General features: G+C 39.9%; 1 protein-coding gene across 3 annotated transcripts in view; it reads right to left on the bottom strand.

Moving 5' to 3' along the window:
• TNIP3 (TNFAIP3 interacting protein 3) overlaps positions 1–24,093 on the bottom strand; it is a 36,172-nt gene extending 12,079 nt beyond the window's left edge. For 2 of the 3 annotated variants that reach the window (XM_062199103.1, XM_062199105.1), the window contains exons 1-8: positions 23,835–24,093; positions 19,401–19,478; positions 17,365–17,430; positions 15,873–15,989; positions 13,726–13,854; positions 9,057–9,176; positions 4,474–4,599; positions 11–61 (exon numbers count right to left, since the gene is read on the bottom strand). In XM_062199103.1, the coding sequence (XP_062055087.1) occupies positions 11–61; positions 4,474–4,599; positions 9,057–9,176; positions 13,726–13,854; positions 15,873–15,989; positions 17,365–17,430; positions 19,401–19,478; positions 23,835–23,900 (753 nt within the window). In that variant the 5' untranslated portion in view covers positions 23,901–24,093. The remainder of the gene's footprint in view (positions 1–10; positions 62–4,473; positions 4,600–9,056; positions 9,177–13,725; positions 13,855–15,872; positions 15,990–17,364; positions 17,431–19,400; positions 19,479–23,834) is intronic. The other variant, XM_062199106.1, reaches the window with a different exon arrangement.
• Between the last annotated feature and the right edge of the window lie 2,676 nt (positions 24,094–26,769).

The following is a 26,769-nucleotide window of genomic DNA, read 5'->3' as shown; positions in this document are numbered from 1 at the left end:
ATCAACATACCTGTTTTAATTGCTTTTCCAGTTTTTCTTTCTCCATCTGACAAGCTTTGATCTATGGACAACACAAAAGCATTTGCTTACCAAGGAGAGTTCAAATAATTAGCTCCAAAGCTACTTTTGCCCCAGTTATCCATGATCTGCTCAGAGGCCCACGGAGTGTAGCATCAATAGCACACACAATGGCAATGAAACTAGTCATGTTTTGGCTTTTCCATCCATGCATGGCTTCTTTCTCAAAATTCCCAGATGAAATTTTAAAGTTAGATTGCTTTAAGTCATTATTTCGGTTTGTTGATGCTATTATAATTCTCAGTTTTGTATTGATCTATTTAGATATAGACACAGAAACAGCTTCCACTGCTTACTTGATGAAATTGGAATTGATCAACCTGACATTTAAAGTTCTCCAAAGTAAGTTTTAGATATTGTACACATAGAAAGGCATTTGGTATAGCTCTTAAGTTGCCACTTGGGATGCCCACATCCTACATCTGAATGCCTAGATTTGAGTCTCGACTCTGCTTCCCATCCAGCTTCCTATTAATGGACATTCTAGGAGGGAGCAGGTGATGGCTTAAGTACTTGAGTCCCTGCCACCCACATAGGCGACCTGGGTGGAGTTCCTGGCTCTTGACTTTAGCCTGACCCAGCCCTGAATGTTAGTAAGTTTTGGGGTATAAGCCAGCAGATGGAATATCTCTATATTTCTGTCTGTGTCTCTCTTATTTCTATATTTCAAAATGAAAAAAATGAGTTATATATACACTAAATATATGCCATAAACTGATGTGTGTGTTTTACATGCAATGACTCCTTGGATCCTCTCAATGGTCATGTGATAATTAACGTAATTATCTCCGTTTGATTGACAAGGATACAGAGATACCAGATTCTGAATAACTTGCTCAAGGTCACACTGCTATCTTTTGTGGCTTCTCACTGTTTAAGGCCCAATTTCATCTAGCATGGCCACCTACTCCGGGTTCCTTCCACATATGGCACATGTCCAGGAAGCTGGTTTTCCTTTGGCTTTTTAGTCATGCCACCATCTTCCTTGAACTCCATGTTCCATATCCTTGTACAGCATGGTCCAAAAGTCCCTTCCCAAATAATACCTTTTCAAGTCCCACGCATTAGAATTATTTGCTCCTCCTTTAGTCCTCACATTTAGTGTTGCACGTTTAGTATGTGACTTTTCAATTCAACATATACTATGTACTGTCACTTCTCCCTATTTGCAGTAGTCATGTTCTGTAAAGTCACCTGAAACAGTGAATCAGTGAATACTGAACCATTGGTCCTAGAAGAAATACAAGGTTAGGTTCCTCCAAAACTTTGGTCACAAAATTTTGCTGACTGATCAATGCATAACCTTGTTTTATGAGTTTGTGTTTAAAGACACCTTAATCTCGTTTAATACATATGGTGGATTTGTTAGCCCTTACACCTGCATGGAACTCAGCTAACACACATATTTCTCTGTAAAGGCACTGCACAGCCTCTTGCACTTAGGAACACAAGAAGGACTTTAGCACCATGCTTGAAAACCACTTTAAACAGTGAAGTCGTCAACATAAAGCACACAAATGTGGAAAACATGGTGCTAACTAGACCAATAGAAGCACGCTTGTTTACACTACAAGCTGAAACAAGAGAGCAGAGCTTCACCTCACCTTGCTCTACCTCAGCTAGGAATATGCATGACAAGTGACTCTGATATTCTTATGCTTAGTGTGCTACAAAATGTCTCAAAAAATGCCCCATGCATTGATTTGTGGTGACAAATACACTTAAGTGAGTAGGCAAATTCACAAATAAAGAATTTGCAGCTGATAAGGACAGACTGTCTATGTCTTTTTTCACTATATTGTGAGTCCTTTATTCCCTCACAGCACATAGCAGAATGCCTTGCAGAAAAAAAAAAAAATCAAAGCATCAAAGTTAGATTGCAAGGAATGAAAGTAGCATGCCAAGCGTACAACTAAATTAAACTGCTAGATGTAACCCCTTCTAATAGACGAAAATTGTTTCTGAAGTGCCTGGCACCATGACATGAGATGGTTTTTATAAAGGTTATATCTTTCACTTAACTCAGAGAACCATTTTGTGAAATCATGAGTTAGATATCATTACCTATACAGACAGGTGAGTGTACTGGGAAAGACTAGGTCTTACTTTCAGAGATAAAGTTTTCAGAGTTTTAAGAAACACTTTTGAGATCATCTGGCCCAAATTTTTCATTTTGTAGATGAAGAAAGGGAAGCATTGAAACCATTAGTAACTTTCTCAAGGCTACTACCAACTGAGTATTAGGGCAGATAGGAATACCTTGTCTTATCGCCTCAATTCCTCCTATTTCTAAATTCCTTAAGTATATTTCACTTAAACATCATTGCCTATTTTACCATTGTCATTGGCTTAAAATATCCTCAGTGATAAAATGAAGACATTGTGGCATGTAAGTAACCAGTGCTAGTATGATTGACCCAAAAAATGCTTTTTAAAGTCCATTCCAATGGACTGTCTTATTCAACTAACATAATGTCAGTCCTTTTTATTATCCTAAGGCATTTAATATGCTATTTATATGTAATATAAGTAATAAATAATATAAACAACTTTATATAATTATAATAATGTAAATATAATAATAAATCAACCCATCTGCATCTGTTTGTGAATTCTACCCATCTTTACCAGAGTTAATGGGACTTAATGAAAAAATAAATGATTTTGGCTATCATTATTTTAAAGAAAAATAATTTCAAAGTATCACTTAGGTATTCTTAAGATTGTCTCTTAGTTTATAAACACAATTATATCATACTGTACTTAGTCCATTTATTTTTTCATACCAATAAAAAGTTAGATGATGCATGAATGAAAAATACTTGTGGGTTATATTCCAACATTGTAAGTAGGTAAGATGGATATATTTAAGTTCTGTAATGGCAAGAACATTGCCAATGTTGGACACCAATTTATCAACAACATGAACTTAATATAGTAGAATGACTAAAATCAAAACATGGCAGGAGAGGAAGGCATTTGGCACAATAGGTAAGATGTCAAATGGGATGCCTGCATCCTGTATTAGAATGCCTGGGTCAAGTCCTGGCTAATATGCTTCCATTCCAGCTTCCTGCTAGGGTGCACCCTGGGAAGCAACAGGTGATGTTTCTAGTACTTGAGACTCTACCAGCCTCATAGGACTCTCTGATTGCGTTAAAGGCCTCTGGCTGCAGCCTGACCCATCTTGGCTACACTGGGCATTTGGGGTATAAACCAGCAGATGGAAGAACTCTGTCTCTCCATCTGTTTGTTGGCCTCTCTCTGTGTCTCTACCTTTAAAATAAAATAAAAATAAATAAAAGTTTAAAAATATGTCAGGAAGTAAAATACATTGTTTAGTGACAGCTTAAAAGAAATGAAAACAGCTTTGTATGCAAGAAGTAAAAATTGAGAAAATAATTCCTTCACCAGGAATAATCAGAACATTTTCTCACCCATTCTTATATAAATTATTTATTAATTATTCTCAGAAAGTTATTAATTATATTTACTATGATTTTATCCATTCTAATTTCTTGGAGAGGAAATGGTACTGTCAAATAAATTTCCATAAATAATTAGGAATTTCAAATTAATCCTTGAAAAAAATCAGAGAGGAAATTAAATTTAATTCACAATGTACTTTGTATTAATAAGAGGATGACTAAGAACTTAATTTTTTTTCTAAGACTAAGCATGTCCCACGATAATTTCTAATTTATAGAAAAGAATTGCAAGATTTTGCAAATCAAACATGTTGTGGCTCATTTTATTTTCTAAGTCAAAATTGCGTTAGCTACATTTTCCTCCATTAACAACATTATTTATCCATTATGATGATTTCCTGAATCTACTTTTAATATATTTTATTACACTTAATTTTAGTGTATTTACACTTATTATGTCCTAATAAGCTGATGACCATTTTTGAGCTTCATTAAATTTTCTCTAGTCACATGAAATCTGGGAACCTACTGGACAAAGTCCTCCATTTCACTAAACACCCAAATGGTATTTAGAAATATGTGCATTTTTGGAAGACAGCATAAGCCTTCAAAGAAAATGACAAGAATTTAAAAACCACTTTACTGTATTTGAGGACTAGGTAGTTCAACTCCCATTCTACCAAGATAAATATTACGAGAAAAGATCAAAAGAACTGCATTTTACAAAAAGATTGGAATCCAATTTCTTGTGTAACTCTTTCATATACTTAAGTTAGAAGAAATTGCCAGTCATTTTCTCTCCTTACAAGATTATTTAAGAGTGATTCCATCCCAGGTGCTGACCTCTCCAAAAAAAAAGAAAAGCCAATGTCAATTAGCAGAAGTCAAAAAGTCTTTATTTTTTTAATGAGAAAATCAAAATAAGACACAGTTATAGTGGCAAAGATTATTTTGTTATGATCCATACCTGAGAATTCAGCCTGCTCAGTTGGGATTGAGAAGTTTGATTGATTTGCTGCAGCTCTTCCTTCTCTTGATTAAGCCTTTCTCGATCTGATCGCTCCTTTTTGAAGTCTTCTTCATATATTCGCACCTAAAAAGCATCAGCTTGCTATTATTGTTGGCTTACTTTTCTCTGAGGCCATTTAAATGGAAAGGTGCTGTCTGGCTCTTTCCAACTTGGGCTTCTCTACCCTCTTTTCATGAATCTGTCTATATGCTGAGACAGAGAAACGCCTATGACTGCAATTTTATCATCCACTTTGCTCAGAATGAGAATGTATCATAAATTTGTAAATAAAATAACAACAGTTTTATTGTTAAAAATTTCCCTTCACTGGTTATTCTGCTGTGTACTCTGTGACTGTGATGAAATCCCAGACCTAGTGTTAAGTATCATTGCTTTGCAGCAGGTCATCCATCCCCCAGCACAGGGCGTTGAGGAAGGAATTCTGCTTGAAGTTGTAAAAGACAATTTACTGACAATAGCTGGGTGCACTGAATACTAACATGCCTGAGTCTCCAAGTATAGCTTCCAGGCTGAACACAAAATAGAAAAGAGAGGCTTATGTGTGTGGAAAAGCAAAGCATGGTTGTTAAAAAGGCATCCACAAGTTTTACCCTCTGGGTGTATTTGATATAAGAAAAAGAAACACATACTATTATAGTCAAACACTTCTCCAAATACTCCAGACAAGTAACCAAACTTCTAGTCGCTTTTAATTGGCATAGTGATGACTGATGGCTTGGAGATTAGCATGTAAAGCAATGAAAACAAATGAAAGAGAATAAAGCAAAATAATTCCTCTAAGATCAGGATATAAATGACTACTTATACTGAAACCCAGTAGCTAGATTCTTGTCTATTAATATTAATGCATATTGTAGCTTCCTCCTGAACCATGGAACAAATTTTAACTAGAGGTTTATCAATTGCAAGTCAATAATACAAAGAGAAAAAATTACACATTCTGTATAGATTTTGAACAACACACACACAAATATGTATTTCATTTTTAAGGTTTTATTCATCAGAAACATTTTAAAAATGCTACATCTAGTTAGGCTGATATTTTGAATTTTTTAATTGAGAGTTGAGGTTCAATTCTAGACCCAGTGAAACAAATGCTCTATAAGCAATTGTAAATGGCATTGTAAACGGGAGAAGACATATGATCAGAATGGAACATTTCAGCCAGGTCATGACTTTAGTCAGTCAGGGATTAGGATTCTAACTCAGTGTCTTTGAGAAACTAAAACCTTGAATATTTCATGTGGCATTCAGTGACACCATGATTGTGGGTGCTCAATTAGAAATGTGTGCAATTAAAATGTGTATAAAGTCAGCAAGAGAGCTACCTTAAAATTAAGAAGATTCTTTTGTTCTCCCTTAGGAATGATGGGAAAAAAAAGAGTCGCTGTCACTGGTTGTGTCATATGGAAGTTGAACCTGCACTGTGATCTCCCCGTGTTAAAAGTGACTCTCTCAAAACCAATGCAGATGATTTGTCAGCAAAAGAATGATTCAGGTGTCTGAACACAAGCAGCCATTTTTAAATTTTCATCTCTGGAGGCATAGTGACTAGCAACACCAGTGCTTGAAGGGCTGAGAATCTGACAGAGTTTTAAAATCTGAATATTACTCTTATTATCTTCAGGGATGTATTTTTAAGGTACATTTGAGGGGTTTCAAAAAGTTCATGGAAAATGTTAATTTATCTTTTAATTCCATTTGTCCATGAACTTTTTGAAGCCTTCTCTTAAATGATCCAGAATGCAGTAAGTCAGATTGTTCAAACACAAGTGATAGAGGAGAAGGCATAACTTGACTACAAAGTGCTCTGAACTTTTTAGATGTATTTCTAGACAGATACTTCCCATGAGTTGAAAACTATAAAGTAAATAACAACAACAACACACTTGCTGAATTTTTCCACATTTCACATCAAGAATCCTTTTAAATGGCCCTTTCAAGATTTATTTATTTATTGAAAGGCACAGTGACAGAAACAGGAAGAGATCTTCCAGCCTCTGGTTCACTCCCCAGTTGGCTGCAACAGCTAGGGCTGGGCAGAGGTTCAAATACTTAAGCCATCATCTGCTGCTTCCTGGTGCAGTAGCAGGGATCTGGACTGGAAGTGGAGCAGCAGGATTCAAACCAGCACTCCCATCTGAGATGCCAGCTTTGTAGGCAGCAGCTTAAACCATTGTGCCACAAGTTCAACTCCTTAAGATGGCACATCCTCAGAGCAAAAACAGACAATAATCACAACCAGGGGCATCATAAAAATAACACTTTCCTTAACTTCCTTCTCACACTGTTAATATATTACTGACACTGTGTGCTTCAGGAACTAGAATTTTTATATGTACCCTGTATTTGTCAGGATTGCTATGAACTATTCCAGCCCTTTATCCATATTTGTCTATTTAGCAGCTTACTGGAAAAGAAATGTGATGTGCCTGAGTGGCCGCTCAGCTAAGCAAGCTCCAGCTGGCTGAACTAAATTTATATGTGAGTCGTTTAGGCAGTGCTACATCCCAGAAGCCCTGTACTGTTCATCGCACAGAAGCTGAGGTGAGGAGGTACTTGATCTTGCTGGCTACTTGGCAACAGTGAGTGATGGTGGGTGACAGAGGAGGAGGACGCTGTTATGCATCAACAAATTGATAGGATGGACAGGGATGTCTGGCCCACTGATGAACTCTGCAGTCTTCCAGATGCACTCTGGACATTCAGTGAGGCTTCAACAGACTTTGCCTGCTTTGTCCTTGTAATGTATTATCTCTCATGCCCACCTCCCATGCCCATTTCCATGCTCACACCAAGCATATCTGGGTGGGCACATCTCTTACATCCATCCCTACTTGGCTCAGCTTGTACCCCAGCAGGGTGGAGATATACTACGGGCCCTGGGTCAGGTTCTGCTCCCTTTGAGACTTAACATTTTTCAGCTATTTGATATTGAAATTATAAACCAGGTGTCAGTGTTATGCCACAGAGGGTTAAGTTGCTACTTGCAACACCAGCATCCTATATTGGAGCATCAGTTTGAGTACCTGCTGCTCTGCTTCCAATCTAGCTCCCTGCTAATGGGCCTGGGAAGCAGTTGAAGATGGCCCAAGTGCTCGGGCCCTTGCCACACACACAGGGGAAACTGTTAAGGAGTTCCTGGCTCCTGGCTTCCATCTGGCCCAGACCTGGCAGTTGCAGGCATTTGAGGAGTAAACTGGCAAATGAAAAAATCCCCCCCCCCTTCCTTTCTCCTCCATTGCTCCACTTTTAAAATAAATAAATAATTTATAAAACAAATTTTAAAAACCTGTTCTCTGAAAAATAAAATAAAAATAAATAACTAGATAGATAAATAAAAGGGAGCTAGTATTGTGACATAGCAAGTAAAATTGCCACCTGTGATGCTGGCATTCCATATGGGCACCAATCTGTGTCCTGGCTGCTCCACTTTTTTTTTAAAGTTATTTGAAAGAGTTACAGAGAGAGGTAGAGCCAGAGAGAGAGAGTGGTCTTCCATTCCATTGGTTCATTCCCCAAATGATCACAACAGCCAGAGCTGAGCTGATCTGAAGCCAGGAGCCAGGAGCTTTTTCCAGGTCTCCCACGCAGGTGCAGGGACCCAAGGACTTGGGCCATCTTCTACTGCTTTTCCAGGCCATAGCAGAGAGCTGGATTGGAAGAGGAGTAGCCAGTATTCGAAGCGGCGCCCATACTGGGTGCCGGCACTTCAGGCTGGGGCTTTAACCCGTTATGCCACAGCACCGGCCCCAAGGCTGCTCCACTTCTGATACAGCTTCCTAATAATGAACTGGGAAAACAGCAGAAAATAGGCCCAAATGCTTGGGTCCCTGCTATTCACATGAGAGACCCAGATGAAGCTCCTGGCTCCTGGCTGCAGCCTGGCCCAGCCCTGGCTGTTGTGGTCATCCTAGGGGGGCAAACTAGCAGATGAAAGATCTGTCTCTCTTTCCCTTGCTCTGTAACTCTGACTTGCAAATAAATAAGTAAATCTTTAAAAATAAACCAATAGGTGCTGCCATCCATATGTGGGAGTAGCTGAGCACACCTAGCTCTTCAGTGGTTATAATTGGTACAAAATATTCTCTTTAAAACTGACCTTATTGTTAAAAGGCCTGAAGCTCAGCTTCTACAGAATCAAAGTGCAGCTGCTACTATTTTCTTAAAAAGTCCAGAGTCTGGGTTAATAATGTTTTCAAAATAAATCATGCCACATGAAACTCTCTAGACCCGCTAGCAATCAACTCTCACCCAAAGGCTAATTAACATGTCCCTCATTCAATTGTGCAATCTTGGGCAAACCACTTGAGCCATCTGAAATCCAATTCCCTCTTTTATAACATGTGGTAGGGAACTGCCCATCTATATTCTTGCTATCAGCTTTAAGTCTACATAATTCTGATAAAATATAAATTTTGATAAATTTTGAACAGCAAGATATCCAAAAAATATCCAAAGGAGCATGAAAATTAGGCCCTTTTTCCCCCCACCTGATTATGCCACTTCCAAATTCTCACCTGCTGTTTGAGAACTTCCAATTCTGTTCTCATCTCCTCATGGCTGCATTCCACTTTAGACTTCCTCAAATAGTCCTCAGAAACTGAAGAGTACTCGATTTTCAAGGCATCCTGAAGAGCCTATGTTTTAAGACAAGAGCACTGTTGGTCTCAGATTTACACCTTAGGAATTCCTCTATAATTGTGACAATGGCTTCAAATGCACCTACAAGGTAGAATTTCATTTTTAATGCAATTTATATGACTGAATAGCTTTCTTCTTTCTGATTTTCTGTACATCCCGGAATCTCTTTTCTCAATGATGATGTTATTCAACCATTATTATTAAATTGGGATCTTTGATGTTGGGCTCCCTCCCCACCAAACTAAAGATTAAAAGAAAACAAACCGGTGGCCGGCTCTGTGGCATAGCTGGTGGAGCTGCCGCCTGCAGTGCTGGCATCCCATGTGGGCACCAGCTCAAGTTCCGGCTGCTACACTTCCGATCCAGCTCTCTGCTGTGGCCTGAGAGGGCAGTGGAAGATGGCCCAAGTCCTTGGGCCTCTGCACCCGCATGGGAGACCCAGAGGAAGCTCTAGGCTCCTGGCTTTCTATTAGTTCAGTTCCGGCCATTGGGGCCAACTGGGGAGTGAACCAGCTGATGGAGGATCTCTCTCTGCCTTTCTTTCTCTCTCTGTGTAACTCTATCAAATAAATAGATAAATCTTAAAAAAAAAAAAAGAAAATATACCATAGGACTTCTCTAGATTCTCTACTTCAATCACATGTCTACATCACCAATGATGTTCACACTTTAGAAAGCATCAAAGGTAGCAGATATGCCCCGCCCTGGGCACTGCTCTTAGAGATTCTGAATCAGTGAATCGGAGGGTAGAGACAAAGAACCTACATTTCTCAGAAGCTGATGCTGCTAGCCTCAGATGATGTTCTGAGTAATATTCTGCTAGATCACCGTGTATGCTCCCACTGGGAGAGCATGTTTCATGTTGGGGTTTTCCAACTTCCCTGAAGAAACACTTGTCACCTGTTCTATAGTGGCTATTTCCTATAAGTACAGACACACTCACAGTGGTATCAAACAGATCAGTTTTGCCCATAGATGGTACTGGCTGCCTAGACTCAGACACTTTCTCCCGCTTTGGATAAACATCTGGCTTCTCTGCATGACCCAGATTAATAGGAAATCCTTGAACATGTTCCTCAAAGCAGTTTAATTGAATTGAGTACACATAGTTGTATGAAATTTTGAAAGCCATATGTTAATTACCAAACTGACATCTTGGAAATGTCAGCTGAGCAAATGGGTCAGCAGGCTTGTGCAATGAGGATCGGGCCCAAATGCCACGCTGTGCTGGATGGAGTGCATAGTCAGGCACCCAAATCAACATTTTGAATAACTTCTGTTTATCACAGTGGGAAAAAGCAAAAAAAAATGTTTATATACAATAAAAGAGTAATAATGCCTTTCATTTTATGAAATACTATTACATGCAGTAAATGAGAAAAAAAAATCTCTTTCCACATGTAATCACCTTACTCTTTAATGACGATTTAAGATATAGATGTATGAGATGGATATTTTCTGGCTTTAGGTATCCTGTTATTCTCATTTCTCATAAGTGGTGTAGTATATCTGCTAATGTATGAATCTCAGGTTCAGAGTTGGCTTTGAAATTTTATTATGCAATACTTAATTAATTCACTCATTCACCCATTCAACAAATATTTAAGAGCTTACCATGACTGTGGCCCTAAGGATATAAGAGTATAGGAATGAGGTAAGGAAGAGTGGGAAGTTTCATTACTCTTAAAATTGTATATATGAAATACATGAAATTTGTTCCCTTTTTAGGAAATAGCAGGGGTAGAATATGTAATTTAAAAATTTAATTTTATATTTAAAGGGAGGGAGACTAAAAAGGAGAGGAGAGAGAGAGAAAGAGAGAGAGAGAGAGAGAGATCTTACAGCCGTTGGTTTGCTCCCCAAAATGCCTGCAATAGCTACGTGGGTGGCAGGGACCCAGTACTTCAGCCAGCACCTGTTGCTTCTCAGAGTGTGCATTAGCAGGAAGCTGGGTTGGAATCAGATCTCAGCCTGAAGTCCAGGCACTCCAATATGGGATGTGGGCATCTCAAGAGGCATCTCTTAACCATCGCACCAAATGCCCATTTCCTATAATTTTAATTAGAATAATCAGAAAAGTCCTTTTTGAGAAAGTAATATTTATAAAAGATATGTATTTTGCTCAGATTAATTTTCCTCATTGAAATTTTTATTATAATCATGAGAATTAAAAGATCAGTATTATTCAAATATTTAAAACTTCTTTTGGGGGCCTGCGCTGTGGTGCAGTGGGTTAACGCCCTGGCCTGAAGTGCTGGCATCCCATATGGGCGCCGGTTCTAGTCCAGGCTGCTCCACTTCCCATGCAGCTCTCTGCTAAGGCTTTGGAAAGCAGTAGAGGATGGCCCAAGTCCTTGGGCCCCTGTACCCATGTGGGAGACCGGAAGAAACTCCTGGCTCCTGGCTTGGGATCTGTGCAGCTCCAGTCATTGTGGCCAATTGGGGAGTGAACCATTGGATGGAAGACCTCTCTCTCTCTGCCTCTCCTCTCTCTGTGTAACTCTGACTTTCAAGTAAGTAAATCTTAAAAAAAAAGACAACTTTTTGTTAAGTATTCATACAGGTGCCAGAAAGATAAAGTGTGCTCATGGACAAGAGCAAAACAAGAATTCTTCTTTGTTCTAATATCTGCAGGCTTTATGTCCTTGAGTACATTTAGGGCTATGAACTAGAGAATATACCTAAACTTATACTATGGTGTTAACCACAGGTGTTGTGGCACAGGGGGTTAAGCCACCATTTGGGACACCCATATCCTATACTGGACTGCCTGGTATGAATCTTGACTCCAATTTGGCTCCAGCTTCCTGCTAATGTGCCTAGGAGGCAACAGATGGTAGCCCAAGTACTGGAGTCCCTTTCACTCACATGGTAGTCCTGGATAGAGGATCTCTCTCTCGTTCCCTCAACCCGTGCGTGTGTGTGTGTGTTCCCCTCTGTCATTCTGCCTTTTAAATAAATAAATAAATCTATTTATTAAATGGAAGTGATTTTAAATATAATCTCAACCATGCTTGGTTCCTCTAATCCATCTGTGGAAGATTTTCCTGCAGAAGATTAAGAGAAGGTATGTATTCGCCCTGACTTTGTCTGAACATTGTTTTTCTCTATTAGAGGAGAAAGTATGTCATTCATAGAATTAATCACTACTTTCCCATTTTCTCCTGACAGATAACTTATCTTGCAAACAGATCTAATAATACAAAGCATCTTGCCACTCTGCAGGCACATGCCTAACACTTTGGGGAGATTTAAATGACACTGCTGAACACCAGTGACCTCCAACCTTGGGCACACAGTCCAAAATACAGAGTTGAACATATGTTTAAGATCAGCCGTTTGTCTACTCTTATTGCAAGAGACATGTTCTATCCCTTTGGTCATGATCTTTCTAGTTGAGAGATGGCATAGCTCAACTCATCTGTATGCATTCAGCATTCCCATGCTCAACATATGACTCAGCCCTAGGAAAAGTCAACAGCAAAGGACATCTTTTTTTCCCCCTGAACTCATCACTCTTTCTTCCCCTGAGAAACGTAAGCCATTAGTCCATACGCAACAATATTCACACCTAGACACATTACCCCTTTGCATGGATTCATAGGCTGTGGCTCTGAAGAGTTTCCTGGAGCTAAGGTACTAAACCACTTATCTTTCCTTAAAAGGCCTGACTTCTCTCATCCTGCACCCCTGGGAGGTGGGTTTTAGGCTTGCCCTGGGGAAGCCCGCCATCTCAGCCTTGGAGCTGGCATTTAGCAATCTTACACATAGTGTGCATCACACCCAGCTCCCCAGCGATCATTGTAAAGAGCGAGCAGCTTATTTCCTCAGGAAGCTTTTGCGGTTGACCAAGAGATGTGTTATTGTTCACAAACACCCACTTGCTTTAAAAAGTGGTTCTTCAAACTTACAACTTGTCCTCACTGTCTTCGAAAATTTCTCCTCGTTTCTCTTTCTCATGATGATTCTTTGCAGATATGACTTCCCTAAAGCCTCCTTAGCCATGTATGGCTGAAAGGTACAGAGAGGAGCAATTTGTAAAACTTCAGAGAATATGCTGGGTCAGCCCCCAGTGCAGGGAGCCACATTATGCCCCATTTTTGTTGTGACTCTCCATGGAACTGTGCTCTTTTTTTTTTTTTTAAAGAATTGTTATTTATTTGAAAGACAGAGTTACAGAGAGAGGTAGAGCCAGAGAGAGAGAGAGAGAGAGGTCTTCCACTCCGCCGGTTCACTCCCCAAATGACCGCAATGGCCAGAGCTGAGCTGATTCAAAGCCAGCAGCCAGGAGCCAAGAGTTTCCTCTGGGTCTCCCACATGCATGCAGCGGCCCAAGGACTTGGGCCATCTTCTACTGCCCTCCCAGGCCATAGCAGACAGCTGGGTTGGAATTGAGGCAGCCAGGACTCGAACTGGCGCCCATATGGGATGCTGGCACTGCAGGCCGGGGCCTTAACCCACTGCGCCACAGTGCCGGCCCCGGAACTGTGCTCTTTACAGAGGGACCTCACATTTGGATCTCCCATGCTGGATCTGGCTTCCTACCTTATTGAGGCGTTTTATTTCACATTCATAGTGTTCCTTCTTCTTAGTCACGAGAAGGATTTTTTCTTTCAAAAGCTTATTCTCTTTCTTCAGTTCATGTAATTCTTCAGTTAGTCTTTCATTCTCCTTCTGAAGTCAAGAGCCAGAAAACAAGACCGCAGTCAACAAAGGCCGAAGGAGATGCTAGTCCAGGTGTCCTAATGCCTCAGCCACCCCTGTCAAGCAGGGTCACCCTTCTGAGACACAGAACAGCAAGGCACGGTTTTTCTCTGAATGTTCCATTTTGGCATAGCTCCTGGGTAGAGCACACAGCGCAATACTTTTATGATAATGTAGTGCCGATGCTTTGAAGTTTTGTGGCCCCAGAAAAAGATATCAAATTCCACAATCCTCCCTTTCAGTGATCAAACAAATGGGTCTGCAGAATTAGCTAGTTCCCATATGGTGTTGTTAAGTAAAAGGTAAGTGAGTCCGTGAAAGTAGTTGGAAACTCCTAAAAAGGAAAAATAAAACAAAAAAACAAAACAAAAAAAAAACCCAAAAACCTCATTGCAACAAAACAATATGAAGTACCTCAGAGCCCAGAGAAGACAGTAGCAAAGAATACCCAACACTACAGAGAATTTTTCAGAGCATTACATTGTCGTGATTATTCTTTTTAAAAGGAAGAGACAAACTGCTCCAACTGCCACCACTCTTCCACGTGTAAGAGCATTATCAAGAGGGCTGCTGGTCTAAATCCTTGAAGGTTCATTGCTTGGACACCAGCGAGCTCTGGATTCAGACAGTATGTCTCAGATCTCTTAGATTTCAAGCAAGATTGAAATTTTAGCCTAATTAAATATTGTGGAATTTAGGTAACTCAAGATCAGACAACAGCTAATATAGGCATTAAAGTATCTTATTTTAGTAATTGGTAATTTCCAATACACTTATTAAATTTGAGAACTATACTTTAGGTGATACATTTCTTTAAAAATGAGGACATTTCTATTTGCTTTTATTTTAATAGATAGGGCCTATGTATTAGAAAATGAACAATCCTTTTTCTAATTTATCACAATTTCAGAGAAAATTACTTCAACTAGCAAATGGGGGAAAGAAAAATACTAAGATTTCTGGTCAACCTGTAATTGGAAAAGGAAATGACTGCTATGTGATGAAAAGGAATTGCTAAAGCCTGCTTTCCTGACTCTCTGGGGCAAAGACCTCAACAAGACGGGGAAGCCTGGACTGATGGCACCTGCACCGACCCTAGATCTTGCCTTAAGGTGTGTGCTTGTCTTCAAATATTGCCGATGCTGCCCGATATCAGCGAAAGGACATCACCAGCCAGAGCTGCGCTTCTTGGGTTTTTCTGACTATGCCTAAGTAACTGAGAGGCCGTGAGAGTTTAGAGTTTTCCTCTCATTATCTACTGTGTCCACGAAGTCCCATAACAGATACCAAGAAGGAAAAGAGTCTTTGAGGAGGAACCATTATCTCAGCCTGTCATCATTTCCCCTCAGCAGGGATTGATGGCTGCATGGAATCTGGAGACTGGGCTATTTTATCAGCATGGGCAAAGCCACCAGCCTCCGTGCCTGCGAAGCTTCTCATTTTGAACACGGCAAAACTCTTTTCCTCACAAGTGACCTGAGAATGTTAAATGAGATTATGGGCGAAAAATGCTTTCACAAATGTTATCTCTTTATATGATCACAAAAACAATACCTGTTTGTAAAGTCAGAGCTACTGTACAAATACAAGAAATTGGATTATTGTTATTATTATTAATCAGTAATAATAAAAAAACAGTCATGAATCTTTTAAAAAGAAAAGTAATTTTCTCCGAGCGTGAAAAGCCCTAGAAAGATATGACCAAATCTCCGGAGGAGTTTCTACCAGGGCCTAGCAAGCCACTGCCCATCTCTTTGTGCAAACACAGGAGGAAGCTCCCCAGGGACTGCTTCCCTCTTGCTCCTGAGAAGTGGCCCTTTTTTGTGGCTTCTGAGGACTTGCATTATCCGTGCACCCTCGCAGACGGGGCATTGCTCAGCAGTGAGTTGGTTTTGGCAAAACGGTAGATTTTCAACAGGAAACCGCCCCTGCTTTTACTCAGCTCCCTGGCGGCGGCGGAGAGAGGTGGGTTTCCCGGCCCTGCCCACCTCTTGGCGCCACCGCGCGTCCCGGCTCAGGGCCTCTCCCCGGCTCTGCGAACGATCCTTCTCCTGGGCGCTGAGGAATCTTTCCGCCGAGTCCAGTTTCGTTCTCAGCTCTGCGACCTGAGGAAGTCGTTCACAGACTGTAGCTGACACTGTTTCTGAAACCCACACACCCCTGGATTTTTCTGGGCTTTTGCACCTGGGGACAAAAACGCCCTGCTCCTGGACTTGTCCTCCGGGAAAGGGTCCACTTCCCACCAAACAGAATATGGATCAGGATATTTGCATTTTAAAAGGAACTTGGTCAACAGAGGGACTAAACGCTTAGATCCACGCAGAGGCCTCTCTAGGGCTGCCATCCTAGTTTCCACTCTCAAGGTGTGCCTTACAGGAGCTGGGAAAGGCAGCGAGGCTCAGGAGCTAGGTTAGAACCTGCACACACCACAGCAAAACAGACGTGGCCTTAACTGTATCTGTAGTCCTCAGCACTGGACCCCCACCTCCACACCACCACCACCACCACCACCACCACCACCACCACCACCACCACCACCCCGGGCGCCAATGGATGCTAAATTGTAGTTCTGAGGACAGTGGTCCAGTGAAAGAAACTTGGGAGATGGGTTCTTCTTCCAAATAGGGAATTATGCTATTGCTAACACTGGGTCTTCATAAACCCGCAAGGAGCAGCCTAGACGTTCTCTCGATGTCTCCTTTTTAGCATATGGAGACCCGAACTACTCTAGAGTGCATACTGCAAGGGGGCCTGACTTGCTCTGTGCAGTGGGGACCTTGTCTTCCACCTTCTACATTTAATGCTTCTGAGTATCCAAATGAGGAAGAAAAGGGCAATGTTGCATTACTCACTTGCGGTTGAGTTTCTTAATTCTGAATTATTTAGGGGAGCTTACTTTCTCTTTTCCCTCTTTTTGAAGGCAGTGAGTTTAGAGTCTAAATTGACTTTCTCCCTTTGAAGATTTTCTCCCAAACATTCCTCTCTCACAGTGAGTGTGCTTCAGAGAGGAGGAGCCCACCTATTTCCCCTCCCACTTTCGCTTTCACTACTTTTCTTTGTCGGTAGACAAGAGCTGATGCTATCTAACTGGAGAATTGGAGACCTGGCCTTGCATGCAACAGCATGAACTTGAAACTGTTTTTCACCTCAACTACCTTGGTGTAGATTCATGGTTGCTAGGAAGGAAGGCAAGGCCAGCATACTCTGGGAGGCAGGAGAAAGGTGCATCAGAGTCCTTGAGACCTTGGGAGGTTGTTTTCTGCACCTTTCCCTAACCATGCTCAAGAGGATTCACTGACACTCTTCACTAATCTTCTGTACCTAGAGGACAGTAATACACTCAGCACCCCCACCCTTCATTGTTCAACACTGGGCTACCCATGAATCCCCTTGTAGCTGAAATCAATGAGAATCTTCACCCACTTGGCCCCTCCAGGATTATGGGCTTAAACAAAATACCCAACAGAGAGAAGTGTTTACCTTTCGTTCGTATAGCTCTTTCATGCTTCTAAATTGTTGATCCCATTGCCAATTAACTTCCAGGAGCTGAAATTATTAAAATTTAATGAGTCAGAAAAAATTTCTACCCGTTTGGAAACTTGCCCAAAATGAAATTGTCTTTTGAGACACTGAATTTTGGAAGCCTTGGGTGAAGATAGTGTCTCTTCCACCAGGTCTGACTAGGCCAAGACAATGGAATGGGCCACACTCTCACCTTTTCGTAACTGTTTTATATATGAAAAACCAGTAAGTCTTGGGGATATCTTGGAAGTTTACCAGAAACTTTCAACTTTTCTTAGTTCTTTGAGCTTTCATCTTTTATGTTTAGTCCAATCAGGATCTAATAAAAATTTGTAGCTATTGGTTGTTGTCTTTAAGGTTTATTAATGTATAAAAATCTTTTTCCAAATATTCTGATATTTTAAGTGCTTACAGTGATTTATTTTAAATTTGATTTTATTAATTTGGAAGGCAAAATGACAGAGAGAGGGAAGGAGAGACAAAAAAAGAAATCTTCCATCCGCTGGTTCACTCTCCAAATGGCCATGGCAATCAGGTGTGGGGCAAGCCACAGCCAGGAGCCTGGAACTCCATCTGGGTCTCCTAAGTAGGTGGCAGGGGTCCTTAGGCCATTATCTGCTGCCTCCCCTGGTGCATTAACAGGGAGCTACATCAGAAGAACAGCTGCCAGAACCCCAACCAGTGCTTCAGTACGGGATGCCAGCTTTGCAGGTGGCAGATTTACCCTGCATCACAACACCAGAAGCCCATGCTGGTTATTATAATGAAATATAGCTTCTCAGCTTTTTAAAAGCAGAATTAGTATTAAAAAATTCTAGACTTCATAACCAAGAATCATTTACTTGCAATCATGTACTGGAAAAGGTTAACAAGTGATTTATAATATACAGTCAATGAATGGGTAATATCACCATTTTGAAAGCATAGATTTTTTCAAGGAATATTAGTTTTGTCACATGACAATTTGGAAGAACAAACACTATAGACTGTTTCACTATTTTTGAAGTTTCCTATAGAAAGACAATTTCCAATGCTTTTCAATATAGGATAGACATCAAGAAAACAGTTACAATGATGAAAAATAAGCAAGACATTCTCCTAAATAAAAAATAAAATACCTAGTCCATACTGGCAGAGATCAGGAAACACTAATGCTGGGAATAGATACAATTCTTTAGAATAAGACTATATAATATTATTATGTAAAGATGTCTGATCTATTGGTGTTTTAGGGACTCATATTTCTATGTGATAGTATCAGTACTCTGCTGTAGTGCAGTAATTGTCTAGAAGGGCACAGGATTCTGTGTAGTACTAAGGAGGAGTAAAAGGCACCACTGAAGAGAATATAAAGCTATAATACATATAATGCTTAAAAAATAATAAAATGGATACAGCATAGACAATGTATGGAATGCTAAAATCATTACACTTATCTCTTCCTTTGTCAAGAAAAGAGATCGTAAGATTTATTAAACTCAGCAAAACAAAACTCCAAACACTAGCAATCATACTTTAGAAGCAAAACAAAACTCAGAACACTACCAATCATATTTTAGAAGCAAAGATTTTTTTTGTGTGAAAATTCTTCTTAATTTGTATGTATCTGGATGCCCAGTTCAGAAAGAGCACTGAAATTGCCTGCACTTAGAGGTATTAATGGTTTGAGTGTCACGCTCTAAGACATAAAGGCCTCAGGTGATAATCTCTTATGGGCCATAAGGAGGAAAATCTGTGTTTAGAGAAAATTCGGATTCTAATTGCCAGATTTATGACTTTCTCATTTGTTCCCCTTCATCAAGGTACAAACACTGAGAGAGCAAGTATAAGATAGGTAGGTAAGGAGGAAGCATTTGCTCTCAAATAGTGAAGTCAAGTGTTCTAGAGATAAATGCTGTGACAATAACAAAACTAACAGACTCTAGGTGGTGCCTTCTTTTACCCTCAGCATTAATCTATGGTACATGTGACATTAACTGATATTCCTACATTACCTCTTTTCTCTGTTTCTCCAAGCACCTTATCTTTTGTTCAAGGGAATTTGTCAAGTTCTTTCTTGATGATTGAGCACACTTAAAAAAAATAAGATGATGATGAAAACAAAACAGTCTGCAAAATAAACAGAAGAAATACAATCCTTCACAAACCCCATGCATTTGGCCAATTCTCATGTTGTGGTTTATAAAAATATTTGATTTTACCAAAGGTAATCTTTAACATAGTAAGTCCTTCAGAAAGACTTGCAGATTAATTAACAATTAATTAATTAACCCAATTAATTAGCTGGATTCTTTATATGAAGTAGTTTCCAAAACATTTCTCTAAGAAATTGTAAATGTATCCTTATAATGGACAGGACAGAAATTAGGATGTTATGAATCTGAATTTCAATCCTTTTCCCCAAAAAATAATCACTAAGAGTATAATGGCTTATAGAAATCAAGTAAGTTTCATAGATATATATATAAGGTATTTACATAACAAGCATTTCTTTTTTTTTAATTTTTATTTTATTTATTTATTTATTTTTTGCACAGGCAGAGTGGACAGTGAGAGAGAGACAGAGAGAAAGGTCTTCCTTTGCCGTTGGTTCACCCTCCAATGGCCGCCGCGGTAGCGCGCTGCGGCCGGCGCACCGCGCTGATCCGATGGCAGGAGCCAGGTGCTTCTCCTGGTCTCCCATGGGGTGCAGGGCCCAAGCACTTGGGCCATCCTGCACTGCACTCCCTGGCCACAACAGAGAGGTGGCCTGGAAGAGGGGCAACCGGGACAGGATCGGTGCCCCGACCGGGACTAGAACCCGGTGTGCCGGCGCCGCAAGGCGGAGGATTAGCCTAGTGAGCCGCGGCGCCGGCCCATAACAAGCATTTCTAAAAAGCCAACTTTGCAGCAGTGTCCATGAACATGTGGTCAGTAAGATTCTGAAGAGTTACTCTGATAAAAATCAGAAGAGTAATAGAGCCATCAAGAGTAAAGACCAGCTAACCTAGGTTACTTCAATGGCCATGATGCAAGTATGTTAAAAGAGATGGTTATGAATATTGGCTGCTTTGTAATTTTAGCCAGTTCTTTGAATAATGCTGTATTCTAATGAATACAGGCTTAGGCTAATAATACATCACTGGCATAATGAAATATTAGCCGTCCTTTTTTTCAGTTGTTTTCTGAGTATTCTGAGAATGGGAGTATTCACATAAAGAAAACACAAAAGTGCTAGAAGCTGCCTGCCCTCTGCCTAAATCTTCCAGCAGTAAAACTCACTTAAGTAAAGGACTCTTTTCTCTATTGTAGCTCAATAGTCTTGTTACCATTTCATCTCCGAGTCTTGGAAGTTAGTAATACAATGAATTGAGTTATGCCTGCAGTCCTTAATGCTGTATTCAATTCCAGGCTCAATGGTTAGGTGGACCACGACACTACTTAAAGACATCCATGAACAATTAAAAATATTTTCAAAACATGTGGGCCTTTGCCAGAAATGTTTATTGGAGTAGTTATTTTGCAATCATCATGGGATTTCAAGGACTTTTTTTCATTAGAAATAATCTAGAAAACTGTATTTTACTTTCTTTTCTCTGCTTACATTTGCCTCGGCATTTTAGAGTTTGATATTTTACACCAGTGTAGATGCTGTTCTTAACTTTTTGTAACTTCTTCCATGTTATAACTATGACTGCATTTTAAATGGAATAGTCTTGTGTGAGTCATAAATTCAGAATGATCATATTTGCTCTTGATCTTGAAGCATTGGTTCGGTGCACACAGAATAGGTTGGATCCTGCCTTTTTTGGGAAGACTTCTAAAAAAGTAGGCCCATTTTGGATTAGAACAGAGTAAACATGAAGCATAATTTTTCTAATAAAGAAATTTACTTCTTTATTTGAGAGGCAGAGAGAAAGAAGGAGCAAGAGAGAGAAAGGGGGAGAATGAAAATGAGTATCAGAGAGCTCTCATTTGCTGGTTCACTCTCCAAATGCCAATAACACTGGAGCTAAACTGGGGATGAAATCAAGAGCCACAAATACAACTCAGATCTCCCAGGTGAGTGGCACAGACCCAATTACTTGAGCCATCATCTCTGCCTTCCAGTATCTGCATTGGAGGGAAGCTGGAATCAGCAGCCAGATCCAAATATTGAGCCCAGGTACACTGTCCAATAAAGGAGGCATGCATTTTTTTTTTCCTTCACAATAACATTCTTTTTTTTTAACTTTTATTTAATGAATATAAATTTCCAAGGTACAGCTTATGGATTACAATGGCTTCCCCCTCCCACCCGCAACCCTCCCCTCTCTCGCTCCCTCTCCCTTTCCATTCACATCAAGATTCATTTTCAATTCTCTTTATATACAGAAGATCAATTTAGTAAATATTAATTAAAGATTTCAACAGTTTGCACCCACATAGAAACACAAAGTGAAACATACTGTTTGAGTACTAGTTATAGCATTAAATCACAATGTACAGCACATTAAGGACAGAGATCCCACATGAGGAGCAAGTGCACAGTGACTCCTGTTGTTGACCCAACAAATTGACACTCTAGTTTATGGTGCCAGTAACCACCCTAGGCTCTCGTCATGAGTTGGAGGCATGCATCTTAACAACTAAGGTAAATGCTTGCTCCCAGCATGAAGCATCTTTGATGTGGAAACTGCTGCAAGCCAACCTCACTTAGAGTGAGCTCACACAGCAGAGGTGCCATGAGACTGAATGTCAGACTCACAGCAAAAGTACATCAAAGTCACTGTTGAAGTTGACAAACAGAATATTCTGAACACAGGATCAGAATTTCTGAAAGGGGAGCCAGGATATCTCTTGTTATTATTACTAGAAGATTGTTTTATCTATTTATTTGAGAGACACATAGAGAAAGAGAAAGGCAGACAGAGAAGACCGCCCATCTTCTGGTTCACTCCCCAAATGCCTGCAAGCTGGCAACCAATCCATGTGTCCCATATGAGTGACAGGGACCCAGGTGAGTTAACATCTGCTGGGTCCTAGGGTGCTCATTAACAGGAAGCTGGAATGGGGAGCAGAGCTCAGACTCAAACCCAGGCACTCAAGGGATGCAGGTGTCCCAAAAGGCATAACTGCTGTGCCAAATGTCCTCCCCCCACTCCATTGCAAATAAATTTCCTAGATCATCATGATTCATATTAGAGTTCCATGGCCTATTCTAGACTATGCATGGAAACATAACGTTTGGATTCTCAAAACATCTTCTCTGTGGTATAGACAAAAATCTGTGACCAGCCAACATTTGTATGGCCCTAACTTCTGGAAATTCAGTTGAGGAGAAAGAAGCAGTATGCTCTTTTTTCCATAAATAATTATCTCTGGGAAGAGATTTCTATCCTAATTTTTATTTTATCAGAGTTACTGAAAAGCTAAGTACTGAATTTATGTGCGAATCTTTTTATCACCGTAGAGTACTAAGTCCTGAAGCATAGAAGTAATATTTAGATGTGAGGAGGAAGGGAAGGATGGGAGACAAAAAGGAAAGAAGGGCCCATGAGCCATAAATGGAATACCAGGGATCACTTGAGGTTGACCAGCATTGTGCCATAGTTCAGCTGTTCCAGGTATGTGTTCAAATGAAGCAAAATCATTCAGGTGCAAAGGTTTTGACAGAGCTATTCATTTGTATTTGCTTTGATTTCCAATTGTTAATGAAAGAATTTATATTGCAATAAATACAAAGATTTCGGTCTTGGGTTCTGGTAAGAACCTGTTTACAGAAAGATTATTCCTTATAAATAATTCCGTATAATTATCCTTATAAAGTATAATCTGTATTCAGAGTATTTGATCATGGCTTTCTCTACCATAAGATCCATACCAACATCTAATATATCCTAGTTCTGACTCTACTGAGTTAAATATCTAAAGGAGTAACAGAGTTCCACTTGGTTTCCTATTATACCTTGTTATCCTTTAAAAAATAAAATAAAAAAAAAACTTTAAGCAGTTTTATTCATTCAAATAGTAAGCATATTACTGAACAACAACTACATTATTAATTGTAAACATATAAATATTTTATTATAGATACTCTATTACTTTAATATGGTCTATTTCTAGCACATCAATACACAATTGGCTTTTTTTCATTTTACATAAAACCATATTACTTTAAATCAATAGCAAAATGTAGAACCCATAGATTTGGGGAGCTGGAAGGAATTCAGACATTAATTCCTCTCATTTTGTGAAAGAAGAAACATAGATCTGAGAGTTTAAAAGCAGTGCAATAGTCAGCCAGATATTTTTCTATATTAAATAACATTGGCTACAAATACAGAATAGATCTTCTTTAAAGAAAGCAAACTAGCCATTTCTACTGTTATTATCCCCACACATTTAACTGCTGGATATGCCCTTGATGCTACAAGTGGCCCATTCATACCCTGGAAATGTGCTCTTACCTCTGCCTGCTCCGTAGAAACTTCTGCAGCACTTGTTCTAGGTGTGCCCTGTACAGAATGGGCCATGGAGGCTGTGTTTCCTGGAATCTTATTTAGCAGAAATAAAGAGAAAAAAGAGGTCTCTTATGGGGTCTTTTTTAGAGTGAGACCAAATATACAAAATTGACAAAACACACACAGTTAGCCCATGATAGAAAACAACAGCACTAGTTTTTCTCAGCCAGTGAAGAGAAGTGACTCTCCACGTGAATTATACAGAATACAGATATCCGCACAGCCACTGTGATTTTTTTTCTTTTTTCCCCCTCTTCCAAATAGGGATTTCCCGGGATGTCTCAAGCAGACAGGCGGTGACTAAGACCTGGGACAGATCAGCCTTGCAATGGTATGTAAATTGTCATTCTTCCTTTACTGGCAGTTGTCTCTGCTGGAGGAGGAAGTTACCACCACAAAAAGCCTGGGCAAACCTGCTGTTTCCTCAATAGCCTAACTGCCATAAACTCACTGTCTTTCCCAGAGCAATTAGGCAATGACTTTTTGACAACTTGGTTAACTGGTTTCCCCAAAGGCAAGATTTTCTGGCAGTGTCTTTTAAATGTGAGTTTAGTTGTTTAGAATTTAATGAGTCATACTTAATTCTATAAGAGCTACTAATTTTTATGGAATGGAAAAACATTTCATTACAAAGGAAAATGAGCATTGTTTGCAAACCTAATCTTATTGGCAGAAAAGTTAAGCTGGATTTTCAAGTTTAAGGCCCTCTTTTCCATAAATGAAGTCTCAATTTTCTCCATGACTCATATTTTTTTTTTTTGCACTAATGTTTTAGCTTTTATTAGTTGACGTTAGTCATTTGACAGGGCCTTGAGGTTACAGAACAACAGAAAGGTAGTGCAGACAAAAGCATGGAAATGACATAAATGGATCGCATGGCGCAGAAGACATATTTTTGGACTTCAAGCAAAAGCAGAGTCAAGGAACATGAAAGAAGAGAGGCTGTGTTGCTGAAAGGGGAAAAGATACCATTTACAATCAGTTAAATTTTTAGTAGACTTGCCTATTATATATCCACATGGATGCAGGATAAAGCCTACAACCCCTCAACTGCACATTCCCTGAAAGGGAACAAATGGAAGCCCAAGACTTGACTCAGCCTTTTCTCCCCAATGTCTCCCACCACTCTCCAGCCCTCCCATGTGCTCCTGTCGTACTGAGCCCCCTCCGTATCCTGAAGCGAATCATGTTTGTCTACACTGTCCTCTTCCCCAAGCCACAGTGCCTGCTGTTCTCTCTGCTGCAAGGCCCCTCTGTGGGTTCTCCTTCCAGACTGCTGACCTGGAAAACCAAGCTAATGCCTTGCTTGCCCTCTGACCTTATCTTGACCTCCCCTAATCAGTCAAGAAGAGCACTTTATCCAGCTTTGCAATTATTTATTTACATGTTCCTGTGCTCATCTCTGTGTTGACAGCACCCTGGCTCAGAACTGCATGAAACAGAGCAGGTGTTCAAGATATTTCATGCATGAATAAAATGGTGACTATCTTGTTAATTAAATGATATATTAGATTTATGGACTTTGTACTAGTTTACCTGAATATGTGTTTACTCTCGGCTGTTTTCTTGCTCTTTTTTGGAGACAGGCCTGAGTGACTGGGAATGATGTTGTCTTAAAGCAACATCTAAAAATACAGGTGATGACCAATGTGTTCATTCAGAACTCAAAGAGTAAATGGTATAGGGGATGGAAGCAGAGAGTTCCTAGAGACGGACACTCTATCAATACTAAAATCTGCTCATCAGGAAAAGAAATTGTAAAGCAAAAAAACCCCTTCTGAAACACATTCACATACACAATTGTTTTATTGAGTTCAATATTCCTTTCAGCCTTATCTTTTTATTTGGTAGTAATAATCCAGTGGGCGTGGTAACAACCACCTAGAAAAATGATTTGAGAGCACACTTTTCTTGCCAAGAAATATTGCCTTTGTAGTCTATTTGGTTTTCCCTGCATTGGTATCCTGATGCACACTCGCTGTTCCCTGCGATGACTTCCAGTAAATGGAAATCCTATAACTTTGCATTTTTCATTACAATTCCTGGACCTCTTTTGCTATGCAAATTAACAAGTGGATTTTCTATTAGTGCAAGAGAGTCACGTGGTTATTTATGAGTAAATAAGAACTCTTCCGGAGAATCCCGAGCTGAGTTTGAGAGAAACGGAACTTCACAGAGGCCAGCCCCAGAATTGACTGGATGTTTTCTGTTACACATGCCCTTTCCTCTCCACTTCACCCCTCTCACCCATGCAATATATTTTAAGACTCTGACATTTAGTCAAGCCTTATTTCCTGAGAAGCCTCCCCAGCTGAAATAACTTTCAGAGAGTTAGAGACATCACTCAGTGTTTCCAACACTACTTTGAAGAGTCTTCATTTCCCAAGTGACTAAAATACTATATAGAGGGGGACAAGCAACAAAGAGAAATATGGTAAAGAAAAGGAGCAAGGAACTGCCAGTCACTGTAACTAGCATTCAACCTGACAATTTATTCTCAACGGGCCCAAGAGAAGAGCATCTTACTTCTGTGAATGCTTGGAAACATTGGCAGGTAAAAGAAGCAGGGCTTTGTCTTTAACATCCTCTTAGACTTAGGATGGGGCCCCCCCTTCACTTCTTGAATCAATTTGCATGAATTTTTGAGTTTACTGTCTAGGGAGGAGGGAGAAGACCCAGTGATAACTGAGATCTGGCTCCAGAGGTAGGCCAACGGGATTTATTCTTAGCTCTACCAATCACTGCTTGTGGCTTTGGTCAAGATGTTTTAGGTATCTAAGGCTCAACTTCCACATTTATACAATGGGATAGGAAAAGTCCTCCTCTGGGGGTTGATCTCTATGATAATACATGTAGGAGCTTAGATAATAAGAACAATAAT

This window comes from Lepus europaeus, chromosome 8 (genome assembly GCF_033115175.1).
Source record: "Lepus europaeus isolate LE1 chromosome 8, mLepTim1.pri, whole genome shotgun sequence".
Lineage (NCBI taxonomy): Eukaryota > Metazoa > Chordata > Mammalia > Lagomorpha > Leporidae > Lepus > Lepus europaeus.
The sequence above is the reverse complement of the archived record's forward strand: the minus strand, read 5'-3'. Positions and strand labels throughout refer to the sequence as shown.